Raw genomic sequence first — 16,300 nt, 5'->3', positions numbered from 1 at the left:
AATGTCTTGGTTCAAATTTCAGCTCACTGGATAGGGCAGTTGCTCTATTTTATCATACCTAAAAAGGAAATTAGATCAAACTTTCTAACTCCATGGATGCTACTTTTGAGTTCCACAATTGTGACAATTGTGACAAATGGAGATTTGAGTATTTGCGAGCCAGTGTAGTATAGTGGTGAAGAGTGTTGGGCTAGTATCTGGTTCAAATCACCACTCATTCCATGGAAGCTGTCTGGAATGACTTTGGGCCAGTCACATTCTAACCTAACTCACAGGGTTGTTGTGAAGATAAAATGGACTACAGGAGAGTTATGTAGACTGCTTTGGGTCCCCATTGAGCAGAAATAGTGGAGTATAAATTAATTAAACAAACATTCTCAATAACACATCTCTCTTAACTATAGATGTTAGCTGTAGGTTTTTTTATGGTCAAAATAGTGCCTATTTAGGCTTGAGCAGCAGACAAGGAACATGTAAATAATAATAATAATATCATCATCTGAGTGTAAGCTCTGTGCTGCTGTTCGTTTGCTTGTAGGAAACTTTTTTTCTGGGTAGTTTATTGTCCCTTAAGGTTACAAGTCAAGTGAGCATCTTGTATCTGGAGCAAAGCAGCCCTATTTTAACTCAGATGTCATTTAAACCTCTGTTAGGTCTCTTAGGATTGCCTTGGTGTTCCACAGCTACAGCATTTTGTTTGCCCCAAGTAAATTTCTCAGACAGTTGATAGTTTATTCATTGGGACTGAGTAGTACAAGCCTATGTAGTGCCTAAGAAGGCTGGTTGCCTAAAATAATTTCTTAAATGGTTTGATAATTCAGTTGTACAAATAATAGGCCACTTCAACAGCCATGTGAGCTACAGTTAACGTTGAGGTAGCATTTTGCCTCCTAGAAGCTCCAAAGTATGCACACTATGTTTTGAGGAAAGTTTAAGCCCCCCCCCCTTTTTGCGCTATGTATCCACATATCTATAATTCAAACAACATGAATGAATTGTGTTGCATTATTCTTCCATAAATCAAGAGTCTGTTGCTGTGATTATAGGGTGGCCAGACCGTCCCGGGAGCCCGGGAATGTCCCGGTTCTGGCCAACCAATCCCGCCTCCCGGGCTGCCTATACCGGGACCATTAAAGGTCCCGGTTTAGCCAGCCCCGGAGGCGGTGGGCCGCGGGCACCGGCGGGGAAGGCGGGGGAGTGAGGGAGGGAGCGGCCCTGCGCCTGCGCAGGGCCCCTGCGCACGCGCAGGGACGCTCCCTCCCTCACTCGCCGCCTTCCCCGCCCGCGCGCGGGGCCCGGCGGCGGTGGTGGAGGCCTCCCCGCGGCCTCCGCTGGTCCCTGGAGGCCCTCCAGAGTCTCTGGAGGGCCTCCAGGGACCAGCGGAGGCCGCGGGGATGCCGCGGAGCACCCGGCGCTGGTCCCGGAAGGCCTTCCAGAGCCTCTGGAAGGCCTTCCGGGACCAGCGCCGACCAGCGAAGGCGTCCCCGCGGCCTACGCTGGTCCCTGGAGGCCCTCCAGAGGCTCTGGAGGGCCTCCAGGGACCAGCGGAGGCCGCGGGGACGCCACGGAGCACCCGGCGCTGGTCCCGGAAGGCCTTCCAGAGACTCTGGAAGGCCTTCCGGGACCAGCGCCGACCAACGAAGGCGTCCCCGCGGCCTCCGCTGGTCCCTGGAGGCCCTCCAGAGGCTCTGGAGGGCCTCCAGGGACCAGCGGAGGCCGCGGGGACGCCGCGGAGCACCCGGCGCTGGTCCCGGAAGGCCTTCCAGAGCCTCTGGAAGGCCTTCCGGGACCAGCGCCGACCAGCGAAGGCGTCCCCGCGGCCTCCGCTGGTCCCTGGAGGCCCTCCAGAGTCTCTGGAGGGCCTCCAGGGACCAGCGGAGGCCGCGGGGACGCCGCGGAGCACCCGGTGCTGGTCCCGGAAGGCCTTCCAGAGCCTCTGGAAGGCCTTCCGGGATCAGCGCCGACCAGCGAAGGGGTCCCCGCGGCCTCCGCTGGTCCCTGGAGGCCCTCCAGAGTCTCTGGAGGGCCTCCAGGGACCAGCGGAGGCCACGGAGAGGCCGCAGAGCAGCCGGCGCTGGTCCCTGGAGGCCTCCAGAGGCCAGCGCCGGCAGCTCCCTCCCTCCCTCACCGCGAGGCCGCCGCCGCAGGACTCGCCGCCGCCGCCGCTGGACTCTACGCCGCCGCCGCCCTGGAAACAGGTAAGGGGGCCGAAAGCGGGGGGGGGGCGGGGGGCGGCCTTCCTTTCTTCCCTCCCTCCCTCCCTCCCTCCCTTCCTTCCTTCCTTCCTTCCTTCCTTCCTTCCTTCCTTCCTTCCTTCCTTCCTTCCTTCCTTCCTTCCTTCCTTCCTTCCCTTCCTTCCTTCCCTCCCTCCTCCCTTCCTTCCTTTCTTCCTTTCTTCCTTCCTTCCCTCACTCCCTTCCCTTCCTTCCTTCCCTCCCTCCTCCCTTCCTTCCTTCCTTTCTTTCTTCCTTCCTTCCTTCCCTCCCTCCCTCCCCCCTTCCTTCCTTCCTTCCTTCCCTCCCTCCCTCCCCCCTTCCTTCCCTCCCTCCCCCTTCCTTCCTTCCTTCCTTCCTTCCTTCCTTCCTTCCTTCCTTCCTTCCTTCCTTCCTTCCTTCCTTCCTTCCTTCCTTCCTTCCTTCCTTCCTTCCTTCCTCCCCTCCCTTCCCTTCCCTTCCCTTCCCTTCCCTCCCTCCTCCCTTCCTTCCCTCCTTATGTTCTTATGTGACACAGAGTGTTGGACTGGAGGGGCCACTGGCCTGATCTAACAGGGCTTCTCTTATGTTCTTATGTGACACAGAGTGTTGGACTGGAGGGGCCACTGGTCTGATCTAACAGGGCTTCTCTTATGTTCTTATGTGACACAGAGTGTTGGACTGGAGGGGCCACTGGCCTGATCTAACAGGGCTTCTCTTATGTTCTTATGTGACACAGAGTGTTGGACTGGAGGGGCCACTGGCCTGATCTAACAGGGCTTCTCTTATGTTCTTATGTGACACAGAGTGTTGGACTGGAGGGGCCACTGGCCTGATTTAACAGGGCTTCTCTTATGTTCTTATGTGACACAGAGTGTTGGACTGGAGGGGCCACTGGCCTGATCTAACAGGGCTTCTCTTATGTTCTTATGTGACACAGAGTGTTGGACTGGAGGGGCCACTGGCATGATCTAACAGGGCTTCTCTTATGTTCTTATGTGATCAGAGTGGTGGAGTGGATGAGCCATTGGTCTGATGCAACAGGGCTTCTCTTATATTTTTATGTGGCACAGAGTGTTGGACTGGAGGGGCCATTGGTCTGATGCAACAGGGCTTCTCTTATATTTTTCTGTGGCACAGAGTGTTGGACTGGAGGGGCCACTGGCCTGATGCAACAGGGCTTCTCTTATGTTCTTATGTGACGCAGAGTGTTGGACTGGATGGGCCACTGGCCTGATCCAACAGGGCTTCTCTTATGTTCTTATGTGACAATACTGACTTTGGTGGACCCAAGCACTGATTCAGTGTAAGGGAGCTTTGTGTTTGTGTCTTCTGGTGCAATTCTGTTCTCAGATCCTGTATTTACTTCATCAGTATATGGGATAAGGCACTTTCTCAACTGTGCTGCATAATGCAGCCTATTTATTTTGTCCTGTTGGCTCTGTTGGCTCTGTCTGCGCCACCTTCATCACTTTCGGGGTGTGGATCCCCCAGTGGGGTGGTCTCGTGACTCCCTCCGCCAGCTATTTCTGATAGCCCTGCGATGGGACCGATGGGACCGATGCCACAGGGACGGGCTCGAAACACTCTATAACCCCTCAAAAGAACAGCAGTCTAGCTCGCTTCCCCCGAGCCCTGCCGCCATAAGCCTCAAGGGGGCTCATTTTGCGGCATCTCCCGGCGGGAGGGTGGCACCCGCACGGGACACATATCAAATGAAAGAGGGGGCGCAGGGCTATCAGAAACAGCTGGCGGAGGGAGTCACGAGACCACCCCACTGGGGGATCCACACCCCGAAAGTGATGAAGGTGGCGCAGATAGAGCCAACAGAGCAAACAGGACAAAATAAATAGGCTGCATTATGCAGCACAGTTGAGAAAGTGCCTTATCCCATATACTGATGAAGTATATACAGGATTTCAGAACAAAATTGTTTCCGGCGGTGATATTTGGGGGATTTTTGGGGATGTCACAGGAAGTGCTGTGAAGTCACTTCCTGTTTCCGGCAGTGGCATTTGGGGGAAATGATGTCATTTGGGGGAAATGATGTCACAGGAAGTGATGTCACTTCCCATTTCCGGCAGGTGACGCGGGGAAATGTCACAGGAAGTGATGTCACTTCCTGTTTCCTGTGGTGGCGTGACATCACCGGAAGTGACGTCACCGGAAGTGACGTCACTTCCTGTTTCCGGCACCCCTACCTCCCCCCCCCACGTGTCCCTGGCTGGCCTTCAGACATTATGGTCACCCTAGCTGTGAATAAAGATTACCTGGCTTCTATACCATGAAGTGCAGACGTCAACGTAAAGCGTTTGTGAACTCGGTGCTTTGCTTGGCACTGTGTTTTTTGTTTTCAGTATCTATTCTGACTACTCTGTTTACTCTACTATAATATAATCTATTTTCTTTGTGTTGCACTTCATTCTAATGCTCCTTTTCAAGAAGTGAGAAAGCTTTGTATCAAAAACCATTTCCACACCCTTTTCTATCTGCTATAGATAAATGTTTGTGTGTTCATATGCAAGGCTTTTGAAATGTATTCAAGGGAGCTAAGCCTTCCAGAGTGTATTTTCCCCTTTAGTACTAAAAAAGAGAGAAGTAAATAAGAAAGTGATCTTAGCATGACAGATTATTTTGTCTCACAGTGTTCTGCACTGTAAAGAAGAATTAACTTGGTTTAAACAATTCTTGTTCTCTCTCTTGGTTTTTTTTTTTTTGTCCTGGGGAAGAAAGCCCATCAGAGTCTATGAGTTTCAGATACATATATTACTATTAGATTCCTGATACTTAAAGGGCTGATGGTGATAGTATCAAAGAGAGTGATTGAGGGTAGGATGAGGGGGATCTTAACCCTTTCCCCATTTTCTGTATCTTCATTGCAGTTGTGCCTCCCCCCCCCCCCCCACAGCCAAGGTTTAAAAGGAGATAGATAGACAGACAGACACACACACAGACACACACACAGTCAGTCAGTCCTTTGTGGAGGCTATGCAAATTTGTTGTAATGAACGTGTGTGCACTGGGAACTTTATGTCTATTGCAGCTTCCAAAAGCTTGCATATTTTCAAAATAAGTAGGTATGCACTTCAGTCACAAGACTCTGTACATGAACGTAGAACACCCGTTCCCATATACAGCTACAAGTAATATGGCTTGTAAGGGGCAAAATTCAATTCTCTACAGAGATGTTTAACATTAACTTGTTTGTTTCTAATTTTAAAAGTGTTTAAATTGACTTGTTAATGGAAATTCTCTCCCCATTCAGATGCCAACTACTAATAGTAGCTTGGCTAACAAGACTCTTTGTTAATAATCAGGATACTTTTATTAGAAAGAACTGGTTAAGAAACTAGTTTCAGGTAGGTAGCCATATTTGTCAGTAGAAGAAGAACAAGATTTGAGTCGAGTAGCATCTTAAAGACCAACAAGAGTTCTGCTGTATAAATTTTGACTTTCAAAAGCTTATACCCAGGTTAAGAAATTAGCACAGAATGATTGAAAGACTACCTTCTACTTGAAGTTTGTCTTTTCAGACCGTGTATGCCTATTTGCATATACAAATTAGGTAAGTTAATTATTAATATAAGGTTTTAATTAGATAATCAATATACTCATCAACCCTAATAAAGGTCAGAATTAGATGTTTAAAATTCATTTAGAAAAGTCACACTTTGTAATTAGGTTACTTATTATAACAGACTAATTAGCTTAATATTCTTATTTGTGCATGAAAATTGGAGCATCGCATTTTCATTTAGATGAAGCATTAAGATGAATTATATATTCAAATTAAACACTTTTTTTTTTTTAGTTATACCCTAGGATCAAATGAAGTTTCACATCTAATGCAAAGGAGATGAAATTTAATGATGGATAGCAAAGATAATATACTTGCTGCCACTGTGTATTGTCATAAGTACTGAAGACCTTGGTGGGGAGGGGACACTGACCTGTTATTTTTGGAAGAAAATTATTTTCTGATGATTCATCACAAGATATTTAGAGCTAGTTGTGGGGCTCACGCACTTGAGCCCCCAGGCCCCAAAAAGCCTGAAGACAGAAATGTGGGTGGATCACGCATTTGGCATATCAGCCTGAGACGCCCACATTGTGTCTGAAAGGCTAAAAGGGTGCAGACATCTTACACTTGTATTCACGCTTCCTTTTGCTGACACATGTATTTTGACAACTGCTGAGCTGGTATTAGTTTCTGTAGACTAGGCAGACACGACCTCATGGTAAAGGGGGGGGTATGTCTTCTGGTTAGTGCTTTTGTCTGTTCGATGCTGTATACTGGATTATTTCTGGCACAACTGATGCAGAGATAAATAAACCCTTGCTCAGAGAGGCAAGGCAGAAGCATTTTCCCCTCAACACGCATGTTGTGTGGTTCATTCCAACAGCTAGTGAAAGAGACGCTTCGTCTGATCACCTCCTAATCTATTCATATTTCTAAACACTTCTTATTAATGTATGACCAGATCACTGCTGCTACAGTCTTATTGCATTTGATTTAGCTCAGCCAGTGTGGCAGGAATTGCCATGCATACATCGTACTGGTGCATTTGCAGTACCAAAAAGATGTTTGCTTTAAAGTTGCCCCCCCCCCCCCAGTTTTTCTAGAGAATGAAATACCAATGTCAATCCATGTCAAGAGAGAAATAAAGTTGTGGATACCCTTGGTACTACTTAGCCCAAAGTTACTACACATTTTCACCAAACAATAAATGAGCTTAAGGCTAATGAAAGCCAAACAAGATTTAGTTTTATTGGTACTCAGCTTGCTGTACAGAACAAAGAACATAAATCCTATGAGAAGATAATAGATTAAAGTTGCTCATGCCTGTAATGCAGGAAACCAGCTTTTGAATAACAGAAAATTGTTCTTGGGATTGTATAAGGCTTACATGAGTTAGAATTCCACAGCCTAGCTATGAGTTTCATTGCATTTTGTACCTTTTTAAGCAGCCTAATTATACTCTATTCTCACCTTATGTTGAATGAGAAAGTAGACCTCAGGAGGAGAAAAATGGTTGTCTGAATCCTCCGTTTAACTGAGGGGAGTGTTTATTCTAGGAAGCAAGAGGTATAGAGTAGTATTAGAATTGGGAAGTCTTATAAGTTGCAAAAACATAAATCTGTCTGAAACTCCATAGGGAAATAAGGCTCTTGTAACAGCTTTCAAAAGCTGTCATCACTCCCCCCACTTTTAATATAGTGTAGGATCAACTCAAAAGAATGTAATTCCCTTTGGTAGTATTTTGATGGACAGTGACCTCATAATACAAATAAACCCTTGCATAATATGCAATCATGGTCAGTGTCCCAGAGCACTTTATGCAGTGAATCATAAAATCAGAAATGTAAGTCATTTGCAATGCAGCAAATGATCGTATCTGATAACTGTCACTGGTTTCAATCAAATTCTTTCAGGCATTTACATGGTTTAGTCTGGCTCTAATGCTATTGTGAGACTAGATGCTTTTTGCTAATTTTATCTGTCTTTCCTATTGATTGTGTACATCTAATGACCATGACACACCTAACTGTTTTCGGAATGTATGCAAGTGGTTTAATAGATGATGAAGTTTCCCTCCCAGTTTCTACTACTATCAAAGTCTGAAGCGCTTTTGTTAAACCAGAACTGATAAATCTTCCTCCTATGGCATGATCAATGAACTCTTACTCATTCTGATGTATTTTTTAAAAATGAATGCTGTCAAAACCATTAAAATTAAGTCCAGCAGTTAAGCATATTTTTTTTAAAGCTACCTTATGATAAAGGTGGCATAGAAGTAGCTCGCAGTAGAATAGCATGCTACAGCAGGCCAAAGCACAACAGAATCAAAAGCAAGTTAAAAACCACTATTTACAAATTCTTGCTAAAACCACAGTTAAGTTGGTACTAGCTGCATAGAAAATATTGAAACCAGGAATGAGGAACAACCTTTACCTTGATAGTATTACTTGTTCCCAAAGACTTGAGAAAATAGGAAAGGCCTTCTTAACTCGGTTCTGAAAATTCAAAACAGTAGCTATCAGGGATAGAGTTCTGTACATAAGGTATCACAATTGTGAAGTCAAAGTATAGTAGTTTCCCGTGGAACTGTAAATGTTTTTACATAGTGGTCTGGATCCAGGCTACTGCTTGAACTGTTATCGGTGGAATTAAAAAAAAAAATCAGACCTTGTTGAATGTCACAAATCTCTTTTGAAATTCTTCTTGGTTTCCTAAGTGATTCCCAGTGCAGTGAGAAACACATATCCAGAGCTCATCTGAATGTGTGGAATGGGTTTCATGTTACTTTGAATCCTGTCAATTTTGGAAAAATTGGTTCCAACAATATTAAGTGCTTTTTTGTGTACGGAGGGGGATATTGTTCTTTGTTGCATGGAAAATATTTTAGCGCACTCTACTTTAGCTGTTTTCTTACCTTCCAGATGAGCTCGGTGAAAATGTTACGGCCTCGCCTCAATGGCATCCTTTTCAAGCTGACGTTTGAAGAGCATATAAACAATATCAAGCCTGGAATCATGGCTGTGACAATAGCCTGTGAGGAGCTGAAGAAGAGCGAGAGCTTTAGCAAGCTGTTGGAACTTGTGCTGCTGATCGGAAACTACATGAATTCAGGCTCAAGAAATGCCCAATCACTAGGCTTTAACATTAGCTTTCTTTGCAAGGTAATTCTAATCCATGTGAAAATATGTAATAACAATAATGGTGCATCTTTCTGGGCACATTTCAGATGTAGGCTGAAGTCAATTTTGTTGCAGAGTAGACCTTTGTTATCTATTAATTCTACATACACTGTCTGTTCAGTGTTGCCTTTTGGTAGATGTTAACCTGGATAGAATACTTTCAAAGCAGCTTGCATGCTATTTACCTCCTTCTTTCAATCCTGCTTGCTTTAGTAGTGTAACAGGAAACAGGAGCTCATGGATTTCTACAGCAGAATTACTAGTTCCCAGTGGCCTACCTACCCTATTTCGCTCCCGGGGCAACTACTGCTTTGTGAGATCTGTCTGAGTGAGTGCAAAGAAAGGAAAAGAGAAAGGCCGCATTATTGGAGAAATGACCTGCAGGCTGGTAATTGGTTGAAATTAAGCAAGTTTGCTTCAGACTTGGTGTAAGCCGAAATGCCCTCAAAACGAGGTTGGGGAATAGTCAGGTGGGCACCTGGCTCACTAGGGATCTTTGTTACCTATGTATTCAAGACTCATGTCCAGAAGGTAATGCTTAAAATAATAGGGACTCTAATTTAGTAAAATCAATTATAATTTATTAGGAAAAAATATAGGCTTCCATACAAGATAAAATACTCATCAAAACACACATTCAGTCCTAGGAAACATAGATAGAGAGATAGGGGAACACATGGGTAGACAAACAGGGTGATATTTACCTATCGTAGTTTCAAGGAAGGCTCCAATGGTGACAAGCGAGGAAGTGGGAGGAGGGACCCGAAACTGATCAGGAATTGGGGATGGATCTATGCAGCGGCAGTTGGGATACTGCTAGAAGCACACGTGTGGGTAGCTAGTCCACAGATTATAAGGACTCCCTTGAGCCCTCGGGGGATGGGAGGTGCGAGGGAGGAGAAAGGGGAGGCTCTGCAGTGACCATAAAGGTTGGACTACTGCCGTAGCCAATAGAAAGTTCATTGGTGGCACCTAATTGGGTGCCTGTTCTTGACAAATGGACTTGCCTGGATAACTGAGAGAACTTTCAGGTTAAAACGGACTAGGGGGCGGCTCCAAAGTGACAGTTGGAAAGAAGAATAGAAGTGACTACTGGGTGGGGAACACTTTAAGATTAGGGAACTTATCTGAAAAGGTGACAATAGAGAGTCTAATTGTGGCCTAGGTAACACCCAGCATGTACAAAGGAACTTGGCTCTGCCTGAAGATGGTCTCCCTCTTCTTCTGTCTTTTTCTGGGCACCAGTCTTTGTCTAGAGTTCCGTTAGACAAAGAAAGTGGCAGTTGGACTATTAACCACTCCTGGGGTGGGTAGGTTGCTTGTAGGCCAAAGGTGACATCTGGTGTGTACGTGAGCCTTCTGCTAAGATGAACTGGAGTCAAGCCTTGCGGGAAGATGGCTACGTGTGGTGTTAGCCCTCCATGGTGGATTCCATGGTCAGCGCTTCATAACCATTCGCCTGGATAGCTCCTGGCGGCACAGTCTCTTCCGCTCCATGGCTGGTACACGAAACGACGGTTCGTGCTGCTGGTAGGCACTCTTGTACCGGTCTAGAGTGCGTCTGTGGCGTTATGGCTGTTTGTATTGCATAAGTCCCTTGTGCCCCTGGGTAGGTTGACCCACACTCTCTGGCCAGATGTGTGTGAGTTACTTCTCAGGGTGGTGAGAATCAGAGATGATTGTGAGGAACTCCAAAGGGATCTGTTAAGGCTGGGTGAGTGGGCGTCAACGTGGCAGATGCGGTTCAATGTGGCCAAGTATCCCAGCTACAAATACAAGTTGATGAGGAGTGAACTGGCAGAGACTGACCAAGAGAGATATCTTGGGGTCATGGTAGATAACTCACTGAAAATGTCAAGACAGTGTGCGTTTGCAATAAAAAAGGCCAACGCCATGCTGGGAATTATTAGGAAGGGAATTGAAAACAAATCAGCCAGTATCATAATGCCCCTGTATAGATCGATGGTGCGGTCTCATTTGGAGTACTGTGTGTATTTCTGATCGCCACACCTCAAAAAGGATATTATAGCATTGGAGAAAGTCCAGAAAAGGGCAACTAGAATGATTAAAGGGCTGGAACACTTTCCCTATGAAGAAAGGTTGAAACGCTTGGGACTCTTTAGCTTGGAGAAACGTCGACTACGGGGTGACATGATAGTGGTTTACAAGATAATGCATGGGATGGAGAAAGTAGAGAAAGAAGTACTTTTCTCCCTTTCTCACAATACAAGAACTCGTGGGCATTCGATGAAATTGCTGAGCAGACAGGTTAAAACAGATAAAAGGAAGTACTTCTTCACCCAAAGGGTGATTAACATGTGGAATTCACTGCCACAGGAGGTGGTGGCGGCAACAAGCATAGCCACCTTCAAGAGGGGTTTAGATAAAAATATGGAGCAGAGTTCCATCAGTGGCTATTAGCCACAGTGTGTGTGTGTGTGTATATATATATATATATATAATTTTTTTTGGCCACTGTGTGACACAAAGTGTTGGACTGGATGGGCCATTGGCCTGATCTAAAATGGCTTCTCTAACGTTTTTATGTTCTCCAGGTGCTCTGGCAGCCAAGCTGGTAACTACAATGTTCGAAAAGGGGGCTTTCCCCTCACATTGGAGAAAGGGAAGTGTAGCCAATCGTAGAGCTTTTTGCAATGCTCAAACTTCTCACCTCTAGTGGCTGGAGCCAGAACTGCATTTTAAAAATAAAAGCATAGGTCAGGGGTGGCCAACGGTAGCTCTCCAGATGTTTTTTGCCTACAACTCCCATCAGTCCCAGCCATTGGCCATGCTACTGTTGGCTACCCCTGGCATAGGTGTTCCTTTGGTCAGACACAACACAATGCAGGCTTTAAGGGCCTCCTTCAAGGACATTCCTCATGCTGTGCAGGGGGAGGGCAGCGATCCACCCCCCCTTGTTTGTACAGCACCAAACCATACATAGCAAGTTGTAAAAGGCACAGCAGCTGACATCTGTTGGATCTCAGCTGCAACGTTGATATTATTTACTCAGAGATGTGAATGAGGAGGGGTGTGTGGGGAGGAGAATAGGACAATGATGATTGAATTGACCCCTTATGGTGGAGTGCGAATGCCACCCTATTCTTGTTTAACCTTTGTTCAGAGGCTGTAGCTTTAATGAATTGGATAGTAGAGATAGGAAGCAAAAGTCATCCTTCTGTGTGGCATCAATAGAATTTATTAATCGTGGTATTATGGACTGGAAAAGGTATGTTAAAATCAGATGAAGTATTCTTAGCATTGCAGGTAAATAATTCATGCTTAGTATGTACCACAGTTAATGTGGCAGGTGGATGAGTATTGTTTGCTCCCCTTCCCCAAATTTCATCATTTACATTGTGAAATACATGGAAATATGATCAGTTTTAATAACTTCACATGTTTAGGCAATGTTTGGGGTTTTTTTAAAGGATAATAATACTTTATCTTGGAAAAGGGAGCAGATTAAAATATAATTTCGGAGTACATGATATAAAAAAAGGTCACAATTTAAATCTTTTTTTTTTTTTTGTAACCCGGCATGTAATCAAGTATGGATTAACCTGATTTAAGTTTGCTTAGAATGTTCACCATGTTAAACTTCAGGCATGGGGAATTAAGCTGAAGCAAACGTGTTCAAATTTTCCATATTAAACTTCCTGACTATTTCAAATTTATTTTAAAAATAGTAAGCATAATTACCTACAACAGGGTTCTTTGTGTGTTGCAAATGGATTTGGTTATCAGATGGGTAATGTAACGTTGTAGAAAATTACACTTACCCTGATTTTGTACAGCCACCTTTTCAAGGCATAATTTAGACTCATGCCTACTTAGTCAAGTGCTTCTGCAGCATTTACCGTGTCCTTCAGACACAGTTTTGAACAAAAAATAAACTGTAGTAATCCAGACTACTCATTAATGCCTTTACCTGAGACACCAAGTTTCAACCTAATCAGATGAGTCATCTTTCTCTAGAATCTGTTTACATTGGAAGAGGAAGGACTTGCATGCTAGTTCTAAATAATGAAGGGATGGGAGCAATTACTGTAGTATTTCTAGCTGCAAAACCACTGTGAATAAGTCACGTGAAAACAGTCTCACTGTGTATGTTCCCATTCTGTTAGGATGACAACTTTTATCTTGATCCGGGTGGGATGGGGGGTTAATATATAAATCTGTATTATTTGCTACTTTGATATTAAAAGTTTAGTATTCCTTTGAAATGTGCAACAGCCATTGGAACTTTGTAAAGGAGGAGGCCTGCAAGGCTCTAATATGCCTGTAGCTATGAAGGCAGCATTATGCTAAGGAGGAACCTTCATTAATATTAAACAAGGATAACAGGCATTCTTCGTGCCATGGTGTTCTTTTCCTAATGATCTTTAGTACCTCATAATGCTAGAACATGGGAATAAGAAATGTTAAACATGAGCACTCTTGCCTTAAGGCATGAGATATTTTGTTTCACCCCAGATCTTGCCCACAGTGCTCCACTTTTGTGCAGCTCCACACAGCTTGGTGGAACTGATCCAAAGCGAGCTGTTAGAAATTTGTGGTTGCCTTTGCATTACAATGCATGTCTGTTTTGACAAGGGAAATAAACAACAAGTAACTAATGAATCCCTTTTTAGCCCCTCTTCTTAGTGTACACTGAATATGTGTAGAGGAAAGAACATAAGAGGAGCCATCTTGGATCAGGCCAATGACCCATCCAGTCCAACACTCTGTCACACAGTGGCCAAAAAACTAGGCGCCATCAGTAGTGTAGTCCCAGATTCCCTCCGAAAGCCACAAGCAGGAACACAAGGTCAAAGCTTTCCCCTGTGAATTTCCCTAAGTGCAGCTGGTATTCAGAAGTAGACAGTGTTTGCACCTGGAATGTCGCTTTAACTATCCAGGCTAATAGCCATTGGTGGATGTTTCCCCTATGAAATTGTCTAGTCCTCTTTAAAACTGTCCAAGCTGGAAGCCCCTGCTGCAACCTGTGGCATTGAGTTCCCACAAGCAAATGCTGTACTGAAGGAAGGAATGCTTAAGAACATAAGAGAAGCCATGTTGGATCAGGCCAATGGCCCATCCAGTCCAACACTCTGTGTCACACAGTGGCCAAAAACCCCAGGTGCCATCAGGAGGCCACCAGTGAGGCCAGGACACTAGAAGCCCTCTCACTGTTGCTCCCCGCAGTACCAAAATGCAGAGCATCACTTGCTCCAGAAAGAGAGTTCCATGTATACTTTGTGGCTAATAGCTACTGATGGACCTCTGCTCCATATGTTTATCCAATCCCCTCTTGAAGCTGCCTATGCTTGTAGCTGCGACCACCTCCTATGGCAGTGAATTCCATGTGTTAATTATTCTTCGCGTGAAGTACTTCCTTTTATCTGTTCTAATCTGACTGCTCAGCAATTTCGTTGAGTGTTTATGAGTTCTTGTACTGAGAGAAAGGGAGAAAAGTACTTCTTCCTCTACCTTCTCTGTCCCATGTATAATCTTGTAAACCTCTATCATGTCACCCGTCATTCATCATTTCTCCAAGCTAAAGAGCCCCAAGTGCTTTAACCTTTCTTCATAGGGAAAGTGTTCCAACACTTTAATCATTCTAGTTGCCCTTTTCTACACTTTTTCCAGTGCTATATCTTTTTTGAGGTGTGGTGACCAGAATTGTACACAGGATTTCAAATGAGGCTGCACCATCGATTCATACAGGGGCATTATGATACTGGCTGATTTGTTTTCAATTCCCTCCTAATAAACCCCAGCATAGGGTTGTCCTTTTTTATTGCTGTCACATACTGTCTCAACATTATCAGCGAGTTATCTACCATGACCCCAAGATCTCTCTATTAGTCTCTGCCAGTTCATACCCCATCAGCGTGTATTTAAAGTTAGGATTTTTGGCCCCAATGTGCATTACTTTGCACTTGGCCACGTTGAACCTCATTTGCCATGTTGACACCCACTCACACATCCTCAAAAGATCCCTTTGGAGTGCTTCACAATCCTCCCTGGTTGTCTCAATCCTGAATAAGCTTTCTCAAGGGTTTTGACCCTCTTTACCTTTCCTTTGTTTCCTCTTCACATGCCCCCTCATCTAAGAGAAGTTACCCCTTTTAATGTTAAAAGTGGTTGTGTTGGTCTTTTTAGGCAACTCCCTATTTATACAAATATTGAACTCAATAACATTATGGTCACTGTTCCCAAACACTTTTACATCTCTCATCAGGTCTTGGGCATTACTTAGGACTAAGTCCAGGATTGCTTCTCCCCTGGTAGGTTCTGTGACCATCTGCTCCATAGCACAGTCATTGAGAGTGTCTAGAACTCAGTCTCTTTCTCTTGACGAATATTGACCCAATCAGTGTGCAGGTAGTTAAAATAATCTATTACTCCACTATCTTGCAAATGCCTGGTGGAAGAGTGTTGTCTTACAGGCCCTGCAGAACTGTATGAGCTCTCGCAGGGCCCTGACCTCCTCAGGGAGCTCATTCCACCAGTGTGGGGCTACTACAGAAAAGGCCCTAGCTCTAGTTGTCAGGAGCCTGGCCTCTTCAGGGTCAGGGACCGAATGCAGATTTTTTGACCCAGACCGAAGGGCTCTTTGGGAAACATGTGGGGAAAGACGGTCCCTAATATGTGTGGAGGAGTCATCATACATACAGACTTCTCTGCACATGTTCAGGTGGGACTCACCTGACACCTACTTCACCTTCTTTTAAACTAAGAGTTGTAATAAGGGTTTTTATTTTAATAGCCTTTGAAATGGTCTGCTTCTACTTTATGCACATTCTTATGCTGTTTACATCCAATGAGTTGTTTTTCAATAGTTCTCTTTATATTGTTATGTCCTTTTAATTGTGAGCAGCCTTGACCAGGATTCTTAAGAGGTAGCATAGGAATATCCTAAATGAATATATTGATGTCAGGACCAGGGGGAAAAGTCCCCTTGGTGCATATTTAGTGAACACATAGATGGGGGTATGAAAAGGCCTATACTAGAGCATTATTCCAATATGTATCTTCTTTTTTATTTTTTTGCTACAAAATCTGCCTGTGTGTCCCAATTTTTTTTTTAAAGGCGAATTCTCCACTACCCATTCTGCTTCTTATCCAGAACCCTAACAATGATTTACTCAATGCATGGTCTATTAATGTAGCTCTTTTAAAAAAATCATTTCTGTGTTGACCTTCAGCATTTGTATCCTTGAAAGAGCCCTGCACAATTTATGACTACCTGTAGCCTGGCATTGTGGCCTGCCAGATAATTGACACCCTCTGCTATTGTAGTCTCTGGGGAAGTAGCAAAAATGATGGAATTCATTTGGCTTGATTGGCTATGAGTTGTACAGTCTGAATTGTATGAATTACTCAGATTACCCTAACTTTAGATCTTCCTTCCTCAAAAAGTT

General features: G+C 44.6%; 1 protein-coding gene across 1 annotated transcript in view; it reads left to right on the top strand.

Moving 5' to 3' along the window:
- DIAPH2 (diaphanous related formin 2) overlaps positions 1–16,300 on the top strand; it is a 446,439-nt gene that overhangs the window by 168,814 nt on the left and 261,325 nt on the right. Inside the window, exon 22 of the mRNA XM_060249401.1 lies at positions 8,634–8,873. Coding sequence (XP_060105384.1) covers positions 8,634–8,873 — 240 coding nt within the window. The remainder of the gene's footprint in view (positions 1–8,633; positions 8,874–16,300) is intronic.

Source organism: Heteronotia binoei, chromosome 11, assembly GCF_032191835.1.
Source record: "Heteronotia binoei isolate CCM8104 ecotype False Entrance Well chromosome 11, APGP_CSIRO_Hbin_v1, whole genome shotgun sequence".
NCBI classification, from domain to species: Eukaryota; Metazoa; Chordata; class Lepidosauria; order Squamata; family Gekkonidae; genus Heteronotia; species Heteronotia binoei.
The sequence above is the reverse complement of the archived record's forward strand: the minus strand, read 5'-3'. Positions and strand labels throughout refer to the sequence as shown.